Below are 18,040 nucleotides of genomic sequence, written 5' to 3'. Positions count from 1 at the left end.
TATCGTATTTTCATGCCATTTATTCGTACTATGGGCTGCATTAAGGGTCTGGAAAAAACCCTACTTTAAAACCTCAGCCCAGAACTGCTGAAATAGCACATGATGAGCTGCCGCAGATATGAGATAGAGTTTAATGCAGCGGTGTAGGAAAAATATCGTTCCTTACTGAACTATTATTGCAGTCCCATTAACAGAAAGTGGATTTAACGCCCCTTCAAAGGAACCAGTTTTGAATTCCTCAATTATTATGTCTACGTTAAGGCTAGACAGTCTTGAGTGATTAAAGCTGTTTGTGCATCAGCCAAATGGCAGGTGTGTCTCAATCAGGTGCGGCTCATTTTAATGAAATTTGGTAGTCAGACTTAGTCAGCAGCAAAACACTGGCCTGCGCTTCATTAGAAACCTGTAATTTTGGGTGGTTTTGGGATTGATCTGTGCTGCAAATTCGCTGATGTATCTTAGAATCCGAGATATTGATTATGATAAATAAATTCACAATTATGAGATATAAAGTCATAATTACGATAAACAAACTTGCAATTGTAAGATGTAGAGCAATTACCTTTTTATTTTCCATAATATTTTCCTGCAGAATCCAATTCTGGTTCAGTCCTACCACACTGGAAAACAATACAGTACCTATCCAAATCTGGGGTTTATGAAAGTGAAAGCATCTAGAGATCTTATTAGCAGTCACATAAATATCTTGTTACCTTCAAACACCTCACCAAGTGCAGAACAAATGCGGCTATTTCAAATGATTTTAATAAAACCCCCAACAAAAGATAACAATGCCCTGCTACCCAGAGCAGCTCAGGCCACATTAATAAAGCAGCATGCAGCTGTGTTGTGTTATGCAGAAGAGTTGGGGTCATGTTTTATAGATGTTTTGGGGTCCGATTCCTTTACGGTTGCTGTTCTTCCGCAGGTTTCAGTGGTGGATTTACCTGGTGGAGGACGGCGCATGGAGCGCCACGTGGGGCTGAACCAGACGCAGGATGTGGCCGTGTGCTGGTGGCCCCTCTGTAACGAGGAGGTTAGGCCTTGGTCTCCTGTCCCTAGTGCAGTGGACAGGGCCAACCTGGTGCTTCTCTCCTGCTCGGATACACCAGGGCTTACGGTAAGCAGACACTGATGTTGCTTCAGGGTTGGCCTTTTATCCCTGTCTGAACTAACATTTTTTTGGGTGATGAAATTGAATGATATGAGAGAGACTTGAAGGTCAGATAATAACCAGGGTGTGACCTCCTAAATAATATAAATACTTTTAATAATGCCCTCACAATGCTCTGCTGCTCAAGGTTTCGGAAAGATTGTCAATCCCTTTTTCGCCCCAATCTTTTTGTCCCATTTTACCTTTCTTGTTTTCTTTTGTCATGCTTTACCAATCACCATTGTGTTTCTCAATGAGCTGCTGTAACTCGCAGACTGTTCACTTGAACTTTTTTTTACGTGAACAGCCAACCTTTGACCTTTAAGCCCCCTTCCAGTGTAGCTGACACTCTTTCATTGTAGTATGTATTCTGTTCTCCAGCGAGTCTGCAGTTACGCAACAGCTATGCAGAGGTGCAAAAAAAACAAAAACAAATGTTTTCTTGATTCTAGAAATATTTTGCATATAGAATAGAGCTGCAGTACAAACACCTATCCATCATTATTTTTAAATGTACCACTTATTTTTTTGCTTGCATCACAGTGGACAAAATGTCGTCTTGTCTTGGACTTAGTATTAGTAGCTTAGTATTTAGTTTTATTGTTTTAATTTATTCAGTAATAATTTTTCATTATTTATTTATAAAGTAACTAGTATTCAACTGATTATGTGATCAGAACATGGCAGCCCCATGCAGTGAAACAAAATAAAACATGTAAAATAAAACCGCTTTTATTAGGCTACTGATATGACTGGAGTCTACATCTCCAAAGTACTCTACCTTTTTTGTGTGTGAAACTTTTTAAATGAGGTAAAAATGAGGCGCTCTTAGGAACTGCTAATAACACTGTCTGTCCACTTCTCCATCTCTACGTTCCAGTGCATATCAGCACTGTTTAATGTTGAATGGCAACGATTCAAAAATCAGCAAGCAATGCTTAAGCTCCCAACGTTGCACTCTGGTTTTAAACATATGCAAAATCTTCACTCTTAGAGCAGGGGATGAGAGAGACGAGTAAACGGAGCTGCGTTTCCAATTGCAAATGCACCAAATGAAAACAAACAAGGGGTAGAAAACTGCTAAATAAAAAAATAAAAGGGGGGTAGCATAAAGCAATGCTGGATTGCTCTGGTTGGAAATGAACCCTGGATTTATCCTGGGCCTTCACCTATTTATTTTCCTCTCTCTCTCTCTCTCTCTCACTCTCTCTCTCTTTGTCTCTCTCTTCTCTCTCTCTCTCTCTCTCTCTCTCATTTTTCTACGGTTAAAAAACATTAAAGTGTCTCTCGCCTTCATCGTTTCTAATTAAAGTGTTTGTTGTCATTTTCAGATCCGTGGTGTGAAATCAAGCTAGCAGTTTATGTAAGACGCGAGCGGTGAATCAAACGGTTCGCTCGGCGCACAGACACACACTTCAATCAATTCTGCCTCATATATATGTTCCCTTTGTTAAGTTTGCTATCTGCATGCTAAACCCATTTTCTGCTTAGTCTTCAGCATTTAAAAAGTACGCTTTCTTTCCCTATGTGGTCTTAATTCTTACCCCTCGCAGATAAGCACTGCCAAGAGACACACGGGGAAAAACACTCGTGCACACACACTTATTTATGCAAACGTTTAACATTTATAATCAATTCCCCTGTTCCTGGAATTTAATGATTTTAATAAAAATCATTTTTATATATACCCTTATTTTGCATGTCGAGTTGGTTATGTTTTCAGTAAGCATTTGATTATAATTTTTCTTTTTTTTTTTTTTTTTGTAGTTGTTTTGCATATTGGGGTGGTTGTTGTTATGTTTTCAGTACGCATTAGATGTTGTTGAATATCCTGTTATCTCTCTCGGAACACTTCTCTTTTCATTCGTTTGATCTGCATATTTACCAGGCATCTGTACTTTATTTAAAATTGCCACATTTCTTGTGTCTTCAACCAAACACATAGTTTTACAGTTTTCAGGCCTGTGTGAAAAGTACTTCAGAATTTACACATAGACCACGGAGTCAGTGACATTCAGGGACATCCACTTTTTTTAAAGGAATTTCTCGAGGAAATGCCAAACTACATCCCAACAAAAGTGCTCATAATAGGCTAATGTTGCTATATTTACATTATTCTTTTTTTTTTGTTCACAAACATTTCTTATTGAAAACAGTTGTGCTGCTCAAAATTTTTGAGGAAACAGTGTTACTTTTTTTTTTTTCAGGATACACTGATGAATTGAAAGTTTAAAAAATAGCATTTATTAGAAATAGAAATATATTTTATACATTATACGTGTCTTTACAGTCACTTTTGATCCATTTACCACATCCTTGCTGAAGAAAAGTATAAATTTTTACCCCAAACCTTTGAATGGTAGTGTGTATCTACGCATATTTTCAGACACAAGACGCCTTTTCTGACTGAGGTATTTGTCCTGCTGAATTTATTCCCCTCGTTTTTTTGAATGTATTCCTTATTCAGTGACTCGGTCAGTGTTGATTTGATTTTAGAAGGCTCATGAAGGGTTTCAATCTCTGTCATTTTTCTGCGCATGGCTGCTGTTATGATTCCAGACCATGTTATATATGAAGAGAAAAGGTCCGAGTGGAATGTGATTTCTCGGGTTAAATTCTTGGGCATGTGCAGGTGCAGTAGAGCGAATGCTTCTGTGTTGATTTCATGCCACAGCAGCCTGACAAGCATCTGAGTAGCGCACACACACACACATTTACACACACCAGAAGAGCGGAGACTCAGCAGCAAGAACTTTCATAGATTGCCTTCATCATCATCTCCCTTTCTCTCTCCCTCTCTCACTGTCCCCCTCTCTCCCTCTCTCTCGCTCTCTCTCACTGTTTGCTCTCTGAGCTGGAAAATTGGCTCAAAGAGCTCTACTGCTGTGAACAAGGCCTGCTGCTCAGCTGGACCTCTTTGGGTTTATCTTTCAAGCTGCAAAAGAAAGTCCAGAGAAGAGAAGAAAAGAAAAGAATAGTTTTGACCAGTGACTGAAACCAATAACTAACAGAGACTCACTTACCACTGTTCTCTCTCTCTCTTTCTCGCTCTCCTTTGCACCCCCCCCCAAACCTCCCCAACTCACCAAGATGCCGTTTGTCTTTGTGAAATTGAATCTGTCATTGTTTCAGCCGCAGCTGTGGGATTTGCGATGTTTGTGTGTGCGTGTGTGTGAATGCAGGTCTTAAGAAGGATCACTCTGTGAAGATGTTAAAACCTTTGTGGCGGGTGGGAGAAAGACACTCGAAATGTCCCCCAGTGCTGAGGCAAACATACTGCCTCTCAACCGGCTCTCCTTTTATTTCTTCACCTTTTTGTTTTTGTTTAGTGTTACCGTGGCAAAGAGCTTAGCGCTTTCTCTCTATGGCTATCCGTTACTACTAAACCGGATAAACAAGTGTGAGGATTGTGCAATTCCTTATGGCACTTCTAGTCTGCGATTTTACACTCACAACGAAGCACGATGTTGTTCAAGGCGTTTAAATGTGTGTATTATTAGCCCGAATAGTATCTGTAGCATTGCCTAGCATAGTGTTAGCAAAGCATTAGCCTTGTGAGGTCACAAATTCTGGCCTGAGCTGCAAGCTGACCACTTTAAAAAGGGCCGATAAGGTGTTCAACCTAGCCCTAGCTAGTTTTTGACTAGCTTAGTGTTAGTGGGGTCAACATTATCGGAGTATTAGCCAAAGCAGTTGGGGCGTTGGTCTTTTGCTAGCGTGGTCAGTGGGGTGTTGGTTCTGAGCCCGGACCCAGCTGTGGACAGGCCCAGAATGGGGGCCTCTGTGGCTGGGGCAGGTGTGTCTCAGCGGGGCCTGGCTCTGTGGAGATCTGGCACTGTTCCGGATCTCCCCTCTGTGCTGTCAGCAACTCCTCTCCCGCCCTCTCACTAAACCCCTCTCACCCCCTGGGGTGCAGCGGGAGTCGGCCCAGGGGGGATTACAGCTAAAAAAAAGACAAAAAAACTCATCCCCTGCTTTCACAGAAACCATCGGCAACCCGCTTAACTCAGTCTCCTACGCTGGCGCACACGCCACGGTTCTGTGCCAGCCCATCGCTCTCAGTCTCTCTCTCTCACCGCACCATCTGCACCAGAAACACACATACTACAGGTAAACCCCAACTTCCTGCGTGCTGCCGTCTGATAGGACACTTTTTAAGCTGTTTGTGTGCACATTTTGAGGTTAAATCTCCAAACAAATTTGCTCAACATGTGTGTTGGGCCTGTGATTTCTACTGTCTCAGGGATGGAGGTGCCCATGCAGAATATTTACTTTTGCAAAATGTTTGTAACTTTTGGTTTAGCTTTGGTACTTCAAGACTGCTTGTATCTTTCTCCGTTTCCATTTTACCTTGCAGGGTCGTTACTTTTTGTATATATCATTTTGAAATATAATTTAGTCACCCACTTTCTGAGATTCGGGGTGTAGCAGAGCACATGCTTTGACACATTGAGCTGTGGCGCTCAAAGGTTTTTTTAATATTGATTTATAATTATTTTAAGATGATTCATTCTCCATTTCACTAAAATTACATACTATGCATAACATTTCTAATAATGTTTTAAAAAGTTCAGCACATGCATTGAAATTTAACAAGTTAAATTTATAATAAATTAAATATTTTACAGTTTTTACAAGTATATGAACTAAAACAAGTACATGAACAAAATTTTATTTGTCTGTTGTGACAGATGAGGAAAAAGTATGTAAACCCTTGGTTTCAGCAGAGATGACTTCCACCAACTATTTCCTGTAGTTGTGAACTGGGCATGCACAACCAATTTATAATTAAATTAAACTGTTAGATGCAAGGGGTCACATACTTTTTCTGGGGGTAAAAAATGCTTCAGTGATTAAATGAAATTCTTTTTTGCCTCCCTGTTTCTCTTTGTGCAGGTTTTGAGCTCTATCCGAACTGATGGGAACCTCATAGACTGCAGATTCAGTTTGACCCAACCCTACCATGTCCTGACCGTGGAGCTGCACCAAGAGGCCAAACACTCCACGTCTGAGCTGTACGAGGAGGTCCAGCCTCCTGAAGTCCAAACCTGTGTATATGAATGTGCTCGTGGACATCTCCAACGTCTGTCCAGCTCTCCTCTACCCCTGATGTCCAAACCTGTAATCTGTTGTCGTGACCCGTTGGAGCGCTGGGTTCTCCTGGGGCTTCAGGATTGCTCTGTAGTTCTTTTTGACCCACAGACGGGCCACTCGCAATGGGCCTCCTGCTCCATGGTGCCGGCGGTACTAGCATGGCATCCTTCAGGAGCTCTGCTGATGGTGGGTGGAGGTCAAGGCGAGCTCCAGTGCTTTGATATGGGACTCTCGCCTCTCCCTCTGCGGTTAGTGAGTGAAGAACTGTCTCCTGGATCTATAGGCCCCAGCCTGCAGCTCTCTCGTCACATAAAAACCTCTGAGGGGCTAGAGGGGATGCATTGGGCCTACTGTCCGATATCCCATGGAAGTGAGGGTCTGGAGACACATGACTTACTGCTGCTTCGGTTTCATGGAGGGCCGCTTGCTGCACTGAGGCTAAGACTAGGTCAGTGGGACCTTTGTGTAGTTTACTTGATTGAAATCAGAGTAGATTATTTGAAGTGTAGCGCAAAAGATTCTTGAACATGATTGTATTTATATAGCTAGAAGGCATAAAACAAACACACAACACTCTGGAAGAGAGAATTTACACTTGAGACTTAAACTACCATTCAAAAGATTGGGGTCAGTAAGATTGAAAAAAAAAACTTTATTCAGCAAGGTTTCAGTACATTGCAAAAAAGATGACTAAATAAATGTATAATGTTGAAAAATAACATATTTCTGTTTATTAACTATTCATCAAAAAATCCTGAAGAAAATGTTTCAAGGGTTCCAAAAAATATGAAGCGGCACATCTTTTTTCAACATTGATAGTAATAATACATTCTAGAATGAGACTTCTTTCAAAAACATACAAAATAAATTTTACCGACCCCAATTTTTGAATGTTAATGAATATGAATTAATTATTTTTATTTAATTATTTATTTTAATAAATATTTTTAAATAACAGGTCTGTGTATAAAACTGATTACTTCACATACATAAGAGAACGTATTACGCAGTTTATGTTCTACAAAGAACATACAAAACTTTTCTTAAGAATTTTTTGGTGAAAATTAGTAGCCATGGCGTAGCAGTCAGTGCACAGTTCTTCAAAACATTAAGCTGTGGTGCTCAAATGAGTGACATATTAGTAGCTTTCTTGCTACTAAGTGCCCAAAATAAAAGATTTGATGTCACAATCCTTGCACACTTTGGCAAATCCAGTGATTAGTCCTTCCAGAAGTAATCATTGTAGCAACCCACTATCTTGTAAATGACACGCATAAGGCCAGCCAATCAGATTAGAGCTTGCCCGATTGAGAAAGTGCGTGGTGTTATTGTGTGTTATATACTTCAGAGTGTGAGTGTGCCATCTGAGATTGCGTTCATTGTAGAACTGTAGAAGCACACAGACATTTGAGGGAATGGCAGATGCAGGGGCCAAGTCTTCTGAGGTCACTCGATACCCACCCTTGGGCTGCCACCTCCAGGTGCATTCTGGGATGCATTTCTCCGATAAATCATTTACAGTGGCTTACGGTCCCTCAGGGCAGCAGATAAAGTTTGCCAATCAAAACCTGCCCATGCCGAGAGTTTAATTTTGACTTTGGAAGTGAATGTGACTCCCAGCGACTCTGTCAAAGTTTTAAATGGAGAGCGTCAGCAAGAGAAAGAGTTTTCTACGAGAGAGAGAGGTAGAAAGCAAGGGAGGGTGGAAGGGAGAGAGAGCGACGGCAGTTCCCTCTCTTCTGATCGGGTGCCAAGGTTTTGATGAAGAAAGCAAACGCACATCCTTCCCGACTGATAATTCGGAGCAGCTATTGAGCAGCGCTTGTTTGCCCGTTTGTCTATTTATTTGTTTGTGAACGTGTTCGTTGGGCTTGTCTTGCTCACGCGCCCATATTTATTGACTTATATCTCTAGAACTGCTACATGATGAAGTGAGTGAATCGGACGCGCAGAGGATGAAAGAGTTGGCAGGCCTCCAGTCTTTCCAAGGAAGCAGCTCTTTCTTTTTCTTTCACTCACCCTCCCTTCGTTTTTTCCTCTCCTCCCTGAGTTATCTCATCTGGGCACGCGCTCGGCACAGGAGAGCTGCTGTACGGAGTGGATACGGGGGGCAGCTGGCCGGCACACTCTGAGAAAGTAAAAAAAAAATAGAGAGTGAGAGGGAAACAAGATTAATTTAAAGGAAAGGAAATTGCACAGCATTGCAGTTTGGAGCTCTTTGGTTGCATCACATAGGGCACCCTGTTTGTTTTGGTTGTGTCAGATTATGCCTGTATATTTATAAAATATTTCAAATAAATAAATTAGTGGGGTCTTGTTTTATACCACTTACCACAATTAAGAACAAGAAAAACAACTTCAATTAGAGTCAAAATGAGTATTTTCTATCACAATCACTATCACAAATTCTCATAAATTAAGGTCACAACTGTCAAGGTTTTTCACTACACAGTTTTGAATTTTATTTGTTTAAAAAACAGTAACAATTGAATTTTGTATTTTATTTAATATTTTTAAGTAACAGTTCAATTTTGTTCTCCAAAGTCAAAATTATTTTAATTTTTAACACAATCAACAATTTATGTAATGAAATTTATGACTTCTTATTTAATGAAGGTCACCGAACTGTCCTTTTAAAGCTTTTTTTTTAGTGGACAGAACAGTTACATGCATTACTTTTTATGTTGCTTATTTATTTATTTCAAAATTTTCATATAAATGTGTAAAAACCATATATGTGTAAACTAACTGTTAATCGGTGCACTTTTCATCCTCAGCCTTTTCTTTTTCAATTTGGTTTGTGTCTCTCTGCAGCGCTGCAGCTCTTCTGTGTCTGTGCTGACGTCTGTCATTTCTCTCCACACTGTTATTAGTCACATTAGTTGCTCTTCAGGGGCTTGAGGGAGGTGGCCTGTTAATTTCCCACATGCAGTTTTAATTGGACCCTACCCGACCTCCTTTCCAAATTCATTTACAAAAAAATGGTGGCTGTCATTTTATTTGCCGCAAAATGGCGCCTCCTTCTGCTCCCAACATCCGCAGGAGATGATTTCTGTCCAAGAGGGGAGTTCAGATTGGTTTAGCAACAGAAAGAGATAACAAACATGGGTCATTTGTTTTACTTTGCTGTGTTATGTGCAGGTTGCTTCATGTGTAAGACTTCAGGAATCATGAATACAGAGGGTCCTGAGGGGTTGTTTTATTGATAGGCAACATATTTCTCTGTTTGTGTGGTGTTTGTCAATAATATTATGGTGCGTGTGGTTTTCGTGGCTGTGCTAATGGTCTCCTGTTGAGAAGTGAGCAAGGTTAAGCATAGCTGCGATTGAGTGTGCTGTTCAGAAGCAGATCCAGTATGGCTGGATTAAGCTCTGTTACATTATTAAAGCCGCCTTTACGGGTGTCAACCGCCTCAGGTGATTACTGCTCATTGTGATCACAGACTAACGTTCACAGAAAGTTAGCAAGAGAACAGACAGATGAGAGTCGGAAATAGAAAGATGTTTTCTGAGAGGGAAGGAAAAAGAACAGGAATTAAAGGAAAAAAGAGAGGGCAGTGGATACAAAAGAATGAGTGTGTGTGTGAAACGCAAGGGAAAGTTTTAGTGGTTAAATATATGAAATGCTCTCGACGCACTATGAAATCTGAAACTACTGTAAATTTAGCACTGACCTGAAGATATTAAAGATAATAGCTGAACAGTAACAAAAACTACTATGCAGGGCCTATAACAATACAGATTTTAAGTATCATAAATACCTGTTTTTAGAAAAATATTTTAAACCTGTCAGAAAAATAAGTGTATGAAATAATTTTTAAATAAATATTAACTTTTTGTAATGAAAATTATGTCGTAACTCTGTGAGAGCAATATTGTTTACTTTTTTGTTGATATATTACTGAATTGACTAGACAACATTATTTTGGTGTCATTTAAGTCACCACAATTTAACAACGTTCAAATCAACACATTATATAAATGTATAGTGATAACACAGTACTACTTGTACTTGATAGTAGTATGTAAATACCATGGTGTACAGTCATGGCCAAAAATATCGGCACCCTTGCAATGCTGTCAGAAAATGCAACACTTCTCTCAGAAAATTGTTCCAGTTGCAAATGTTTTGGTATTCACATGCTTATTATGCTTAACACAAAAAAAAAAAAAAAAAAAACAGAGAAGAAAAGTCAAACTTGATAAAAATTTCACACAGAACTCTGGACAAAGTTATTGGCACCTTTTGGCAAATTGTAAGAAATAATTGCTTTTCAAGCATGTGATGTTACTGTAATTTGTATTTAGACACACCTGTGGCAAGTAACAGGTGTGGGCAATATAGTAATCACACTTGCAACCAGTTAAAATGGAGAAAAGTTGACTCAACCTTTGTGTTGTGTGTCACACTGAGCATAGAGAAAAGAAAGAAGTTTAAAGAGTTGTCTGTGGATTTGAGAGAAAAAATTGTGGAAAAACATGGACAATCACAAGGCTACAAGTCCATCTCCAGAGATCTTAATGTTCCTGTGTCTACTGTGCGCAATATCATCAAGAGGTTTACAGCCCATGGCACTGTAGCTAACCTCCCTGGACGTGGACGTGGACGGAAGAGCAAAATTAATGAAAAATTACAACAAAGGATTGTTCGAATGGTGGATAAAGAACCCCGATTAAATTCCAAACAAATTCAAGCTGATCTGCAGACACAGGGTACAACAGTGTCAGCTCACACTAGCTGTTCTGAATGAAAAGGGATGACCCAGGAGGACACCACTGCTGACACAAAGGCATAAAAAAGCAAGACTGGAGTTTGCCAAAACTTATGTGACAAACCCACAATCCTTCTGGGAGAATGTACTGTGGACAGATGAGACAAAAGTAGCGCTTTTTGATAAAGGATATCATGGCACTGTTTACAGAAAAAGAAATGAGGCCTTCAAAGAAAAGAACACAGTCCCTACAGTCAAACATGGTGGAGGTTCAAAGATGTTTTGGGGTTGCTTTGCTGCTTCTGGCACTGGATGCCTTGACTGTGTGAACGGTATCATGAAATCTGATGATTACCAAAGAATTTTGGGGCGCAACGTAGTGGCCAGTGTCAGAAAGCTGTCTCCACCAGAGGTCATGGGTCTTCTAGCAGGACAATGACCTGAAACACACTTCAAAAAGCACTCGGAAATGATTACAAACAAAGCGCTGGAGAGTTCTGAAATGACCAGCAATGAGTCCAGATCTGAATCCCATAGAACACCTGTGGAGAGATCTCAAAACAGCAGTTGGGAGAAGGCATCCTTCAAATCTGAATGACCTGGAGCAGTTTGCAACAGAAGAGTGGTCCAAAATTCCAGTAGAGAGGTGTAAGAAACTCATTCATGGTTACAGGAAGCGATTGATTTGATTTCACTTATTTCTTCTGAAGGGGGTGCTACCAAATATTAAGTTAAAGGTGCCAATAATTTTGTCCAGTGCATTTTTTGGGTTCTGTGTGGAATTGTATCAGATTTTACTTTTCTTCTCTGTTTTTTTGTGTTGTTCCAATGCAAAAAATAAATAAATAAATAAACATGCGAGTACCAAAACATTTGCAACTGCAACAATTTTCTGAGAGAAGGGTTATTAATACCATTATGTACACTACCAATCAAAAATTTGAGATCAGTAAATTGGTATATTAGAATGATTTCTGAAGGATCATATGACACTGAAAATCGCAAGTAATGGCTGCTGAAAATTCTGCTTTACCATCACAGGAATAAATTACATTTTAAAACATTTTCAAATAAAAAAGTTATTTGGAATTTATATAATATTCAACAGTAATACTGTTTTTACTGTATTTTTGATCAAATGAATAAGAGAATAAGAATAAGAGATTGGTGAGAATAAGATACTTTTTTGAAAACGCAAACATTTTTTGAAACATTTGAATGGTAATGTCTAAGTATATCATCGTGATGTGAAATTAGTGTTTACTGTCCTTCTGGCATCTAACACCTTGCTCTCTAGACAACTGTATTAGTATCAGCTGTTAAAAAAATCCATACCGGTCGACCACTAATTTTTACATTTAGACCAGTTTGAAGAAAACTCATCTGTATGACCCTTTAGTGGTTAAAATAGTGTGTTATTGTCTTTTAGGTAAATGCACATTTGAGAAGCTTTGTAAACAGCTGAAGGTTCATCCATTAGCTCCATTAGCTTAGATGTCCTTCAGCTGCTCATCCTTCTCTGGTTGATTCTCTGCTGTATATGGCATTTATTTTTAAAGCATCCGCCATTTCTCTTAAAGGTAATTCACTAAACTAACTGTCAGCAGTATCCGCACCAACAAGTAGGTTTAACCTGAATCGACTGCATTTGCTGTGTGTGTCACAGTTCAGTGCTCTCTCTCTCACACACACACACACATACACCCCCACACCTCTCAACAGTGCTACAGGGAAAGAGCACAGACTGAAGATCGATCCAAATGTCAATGGCAATCTTACAGAGCGTCGCCTCTAAAGATCTCGCACCTCATATGATCCAGAGCTTCCACAACCTCTTTCTCGCTTTTTCCATTCTGTGGAATTGTGAAAATTTCAAATATTATTTTTGCCCTTTTTGTTTAGAATATAACAAAAATGGGAGAGTAACGGAAAGGGATTGAGAAACTTACGTCTATTATTTGATGGAAATACTGTAACTTTTGGACTTTCTAGCAGTATTTGCTTCTTTTAAGTCTGCTTCAGTCATCATATGTGTCATATGTGTCACTACATAACCATTCAGCCACTTAATAACATGTATTTATTCTATGTGCAGGTGTGTTCAATGGCGCTCAGCTAGGCCCAAGTGATCTGGTACAGCACCGTTTGCACTGTGAGGAGGTGGATGCAGCACTGGGAATTCTGGGTAATATGGACTGGGCCATGATGGGAGCAGAGTGTTACAGGTCTCTCATCTCCATCGCAGATCACCTGCTGAGAAAACCACTGGACCAGCAAACTGAAGGTAAAGACTCCAGACCTGCAGGCTTTGATTTCTGAACAGAGACTAAACCTAAACTTAATTAGTGTCAGGGAAAGTGCAGCTTAGAATCAAAAAGGTCTTTTTACACTTTAAATTAAAATAACAGTATTTAAATCTCGTTATGTGCTCTGGTGCTGAGAGCGATAGCTAATATGACCATGAAGCACAATAAAACATATTTATGGTTCAGAATTAAAATAAAAAGTAGTTTGACACTTTGTGGTTGTGGTTAAAAGTCATTAACATTCCTAGCTAATGTGTTGAACTAAAGGAAGTCACTGTTACCACCTTAAAGTTTGTTTTGAGAAATGCTCCAGTATATCTAGTTTGCAGATTCCACTTTGTTTGATATTTTGTATCTAATGCAATGAGAACGGTTTGGGGCCACTGCTTGTACATATTTGATCCTGTTGTGAATGATTGTAGGTCAGTTGGAAGCTGCGCTGGGGATGTTTTATGCCCCCTGCAGACCCCTCTCAAACACTGTCATACTGGAGTACAGAGACCCCATCAGCCGATACGCCCGCCGATTCTTCCATCACCTGCTCAGGTACACACATAACACACACTCTACATACAGTACACACCACCTCCTGCATCTAATTGATTCCTCTTCAGTTGAAAACAATAATTAAATAAAAATCAGCAGTCAGTCGGGTGTTCAGAAATGACTTTGCAATACTTCTGACTTCTCTCTTCCAGACACCAGAGGTTTGAAAAAGCCTTCTTGCTGGCTGTAGATATCGGTGCAAGAGATCTGTTCATGGTGAGCACACACTTTCAGACATGAACATACAATGGCAACAAAATAATACAACAATCTAGTTGATTTTTCAATAACTTAACACATTCACATGTTGACGGTTCTGTGATGTCAGTTAATGGTCACATGAAATGCTGGTAAATACATTTTTTAATATTCCATCTTTTTTGGTAAGCATTTTATTTTATACGTTTTATTTACTTTATTTTTTTATTTTACATTATTATTTAATTAGTAGAATTTGATCAACTCACAAACTCTCTACAGTTCCCCATTAGAAACCTCCGGGAGTTCACAAACCCCAGATTGGGGTTACCTTCAAAGTATGGGATCAGTAATATTTTATTTTAAAGAAATTATTTTATTCAGCAAGAACACATTAAATTAAGCTACAGTAGTTCAAATAAATGTTGAATGTTTTATTCCTCAAATAATCTTAAAACAAATGTATCAGAAATATTGAGCAGCACAACTGTTTTCAACATTGATAATAATAAGATTGGTACTCGAGGACCAAATCAACATATCAAAATGATTTCTGGATCATGAAATGGCAGCTGAAAATTCAGCTTTGCCATCTCATGAATAAATTACTTTAAAACATATATTGAAATAGATAAGTTATTTTAAATTGTAAAAATATTTCAGAATTATTTAGATTTTGATCAAATAAATGCATCCTTGGTGAACTTAAGAGACCTATTTCGAAAACATTATAAAACTGTCCCAAACTTTTGAATAGTAATGTACATTTTGTACATATGAAAATGTTGTACATATGAAAGCATTTTTAGTCTTTATAAGTTACCATAATCATAGCTTTTTATGTATTGAAAATAACTTAATCTGTGATCATTAAAAAGATTCATTAATTTAATATTGTGACAAGGTCTAAATTAAAAATATGTTTTAAAATGACTAAAATGAACTTAAAAATGTGTTGCCATTGTCTATGACAATAGTTTAGTTATGGGTGGGTTACACGTGCAGAGAGACCTTTGAGTTGGCTCTATTTTGGACTGAGAGGCTCTGGGCAGGTGCAGCTCGGGGTTTGAGGCCCCTGGCCATGTCACGTCCCCTCTCTCCTATACCATAACAAGAATCCCCGAGACTCCAGAGAGCAACAGTTGCTAAGAGAAAGAGGGAGGGGGTGCGGAAGAAAAAGAGCGAGGGAGTCTGTCTTTCACAGCTCTCGTGGCCGGTACACTATCTTTTCTCTCCTTCTCCTTTCTCACTCCTTTAAATGGTCTTGTGTGTGTGACCCCTTTTCTAGGCCTCCTCTCTCCATGCCCGAGTGACACCTTCCCTATTAGTGTTCACACCGGCCGCTGTCTCTCTCTTTCTCTCTGTCCTTTTTTCATGCAGTTCCTCTCTCTCCCTTCTTCTTTCACGCCGATCGCACTCGTTCCAATTCATTCCCCACTAAGTGCTGCTGCTGAGGGCCCCAATTGAAAAGGTGGAGCTCGAGCCACACAAGCCTGAAAGGGGAGAGAAGAGAGGGAGGGAGGGAGGGAGTGAGGGAGGGAGGGAGAGAGAAGGGCAAAGGAAACCTGGATCTGTTATTCTTGGGACATGCACTGGGAAAACGCAAAAGAGAAAGGATGAGAGAGACGAAAGTGGCAAATTATGAATAGCCCATGAATATCAGTCCTTGTGAATCAACAAAGAGCAGAGAGAGCGAGCTAAAGGCAGAGAAACAGAGAGAGAAGGAGCTAAAGGCAGTGGCGTTTCACCCCGCGGTTTTGGCTCTTGGCTAATTAGCCACAAAAGTTAAATTAAACCACCCACAGGAGAGAGGGAGAGAAAGAAAGCAAGAGAAAGGCAGAGAACGAGCGGGGGTCCTTGCTCCATCTGATCTGGTCCCCCCAGTGTCACAAAGGTCAGCTGAAACAAAACGGACGGAGCCCCACGTAAGAGCCCCCAGTATGAGCCGGGCTCGAGTCTCCATTGTCTCCGAACCAACAATGGAGCACCGAAAGAATTTCTCTTTCTTTTCTTTTGTAAGGAGCCTTTTGTGAAGTGAAGCACTTTGGTGTTGGAAGAAATTGGAGGGGTCGGAGTCACCCAAAGGGGTAGAGAGGAAGGGAGAGGGAGGGCAGGATTGCCCCTCCACTCGTTCGAGTGTTTTGCATAATTGTAACATTCTATACTTGTAATTATCCTCTGATGTGAACCCTGATAGCGTCTGCACTAATTCGTTTAGCCGTATTTCGCTGACTTTTCTCGTTCCTGTGCTTTTTTTTTTTTTTTTGATCTGCCGATTAATTAATTAGATCATAATTGTGATCATATGCTTGCTTTGTTGGTTAATGGGGCGTGTGTTTGCTGGAAACGGAGGGGGCCAGTGTTAATATCAACGATTAGACGTGATGTGCGGCACTGAGCTGATATTGGCTGGTTTCTGTGTTGAGATGGATAATGAACTCTGTAAGACCCTCTCGTGTATCTGATAAACACCTTCCTCAAACACTCACGTGGATTACAGGTGTGATCTTCCAGAATTGTTTTCACATGTGTGTGAGTGTGAGTGCGAGCGTAAATGCGCAATTGCGCATGTAATGGTTCTCTCTCTTGCTCTGCTCCACTGGTCCATGTTAATTTTAAACTCTTTTTCTGATGTCGAGCGAATATCAAGCATCATCGCTGGACCAGCTGTTTATCCTGTCTCCATATGCCTCTCCAGTCAAAAATAACACTAAAAGGCCGTTTATCTGCGTTTGAGCTTTTAAAGCTCTTAAATAAATAAGATTAGACCAGATCATGTGTCCTGTGTAAGCTGTGGTGAATAAGAGGTATAATATCTGATTTATGTACAGAATTATTGTCATCCCTCTTAGACGTCTGGATTCAGTTGCTTTTTCTCCATCTGTTGGCCTTCCTCTTTTTTTCGATCTGTCTGTCTTTCTGGCTCAGAAAGCATTATGTTCTGCTAAGCTAAAATAGAGGTCTTCAGATGCAATGCTAATATCCAGTGTTTGGCACTCTTTCATTTTCCATCTCTATCTCTATTGTTGCATCTGATTTTTCCTCTTATACATGTGGTTACAGAAATGTAGAGGTTCTTAAAATACACAGCGGCTCTTATGAACTGGTTCTTTTTAACGAGTCGCTCAAAAGGATTAATGAAACCGTTTCAAATTCCTATGGTAGTTTGAAATTTGAATCAGATTCACTGAATCATTTAGAGCTGTTACTGAGTTTGCAGTTGACTCAGTAACTTAAAAAAAATTTTTAGCATAAAGAGCTGAGTTTATAAATTTTAATTGATTGGAAGATTAACTTTTTTTAGGAATAAAACCGTGAGGTTTAATCCTAAACTCAGTATTTGACTTTTTTTTTTTTTTTTAAATAGGTAAAATATTATACCATCATAATTGAGTGATTCTATGTTTTCTCAAGTAAAAAAGGCATTTGGCTCTTAAATGTTAATTTAGACTTTTTAATGTCTGGTAGCCTGTGATTGTTTTGTTTAAAAAGAAGAATCATTGTTTGAATCGTGAGGTTTTTGGCTCTCGTCCCCGAGCCTGTGAAGAGCTAAATCAAGTCCTGTTTGATGTTTGTAAGTCACTCTTATCCCCCTCCCCTCATTTGATCAGACTTGCAGAGGCCGGTTGACAATACAGGCATTAGTGCTCTGCAGGTCTGACTGTGCTGCATTCACCCTCCCTGCATCTCGCTGCAGCTCTGACTGATGTCCCTGAAGCGGAAGGATGGGTTTAGCGTTTAAACGGACAGAAAGAGAGAGGATCTTATTAGTTCGAAGTCAGCACTGAGCTCCTCTCCCAACTTTCACTTTAATTTACTCATGAATGGGCCCCTTCAAGATGGTCAAATGTAGCCTGTCAATTACATTATTATAAGTTCTTCCACCGTGTCTGAACATCTGAGGATCTTCTCGACTAATACATGAAGATATTCGGTTCACTGAGAAAGTTTTGTGCCACATGGTACGACATACATACTACATCAGATTTGTTTCACATAGCTCTGGGTCTTAAATTTGATTGGATGAGTGAT

The 18,040-nt window shown here is 39.7% G+C and overlaps 1 protein-coding gene across 6 annotated transcripts in view; it reads left to right on the top strand.

The window, feature by feature from the left end:
- Window positions 1-18,040, top strand: part of wdpcp (WD repeat containing planar cell polarity effector) — a 92,647-nt gene that overhangs the window by 66,504 nt on the left and 8,103 nt on the right. For all 6 annotated transcript variants that reach the window (XM_058748462.1, XM_058748463.1, XM_058748460.1 and 3 more), the window contains 5 exons: window positions 929-1,120; window positions 6,050-6,695; window positions 13,054-13,242; window positions 13,687-13,810; window positions 13,963-14,026. In XM_058748462.1, coding sequence (XP_058604445.1) covers window positions 929-1,120; window positions 6,050-6,695; window positions 13,054-13,242; window positions 13,687-13,810; window positions 13,963-14,026 — 1,215 coding nt within the window. The remainder of the gene's footprint in view (window positions 1-928; window positions 1,121-6,049; window positions 6,696-13,053; window positions 13,243-13,686; window positions 13,811-13,962; window positions 14,027-18,040) is intronic.

The sequence above is a fragment of the Onychostoma macrolepis genome, chromosome 17, assembly GCF_012432095.1.
Source record: "Onychostoma macrolepis isolate SWU-2019 chromosome 17, ASM1243209v1, whole genome shotgun sequence".
NCBI classification, from domain to species: Eukaryota; Metazoa; Chordata; class Actinopteri; order Cypriniformes; family Cyprinidae; genus Onychostoma; species Onychostoma macrolepis.
This window is presented reverse-complemented; position numbering and strand designations above follow the sequence as displayed.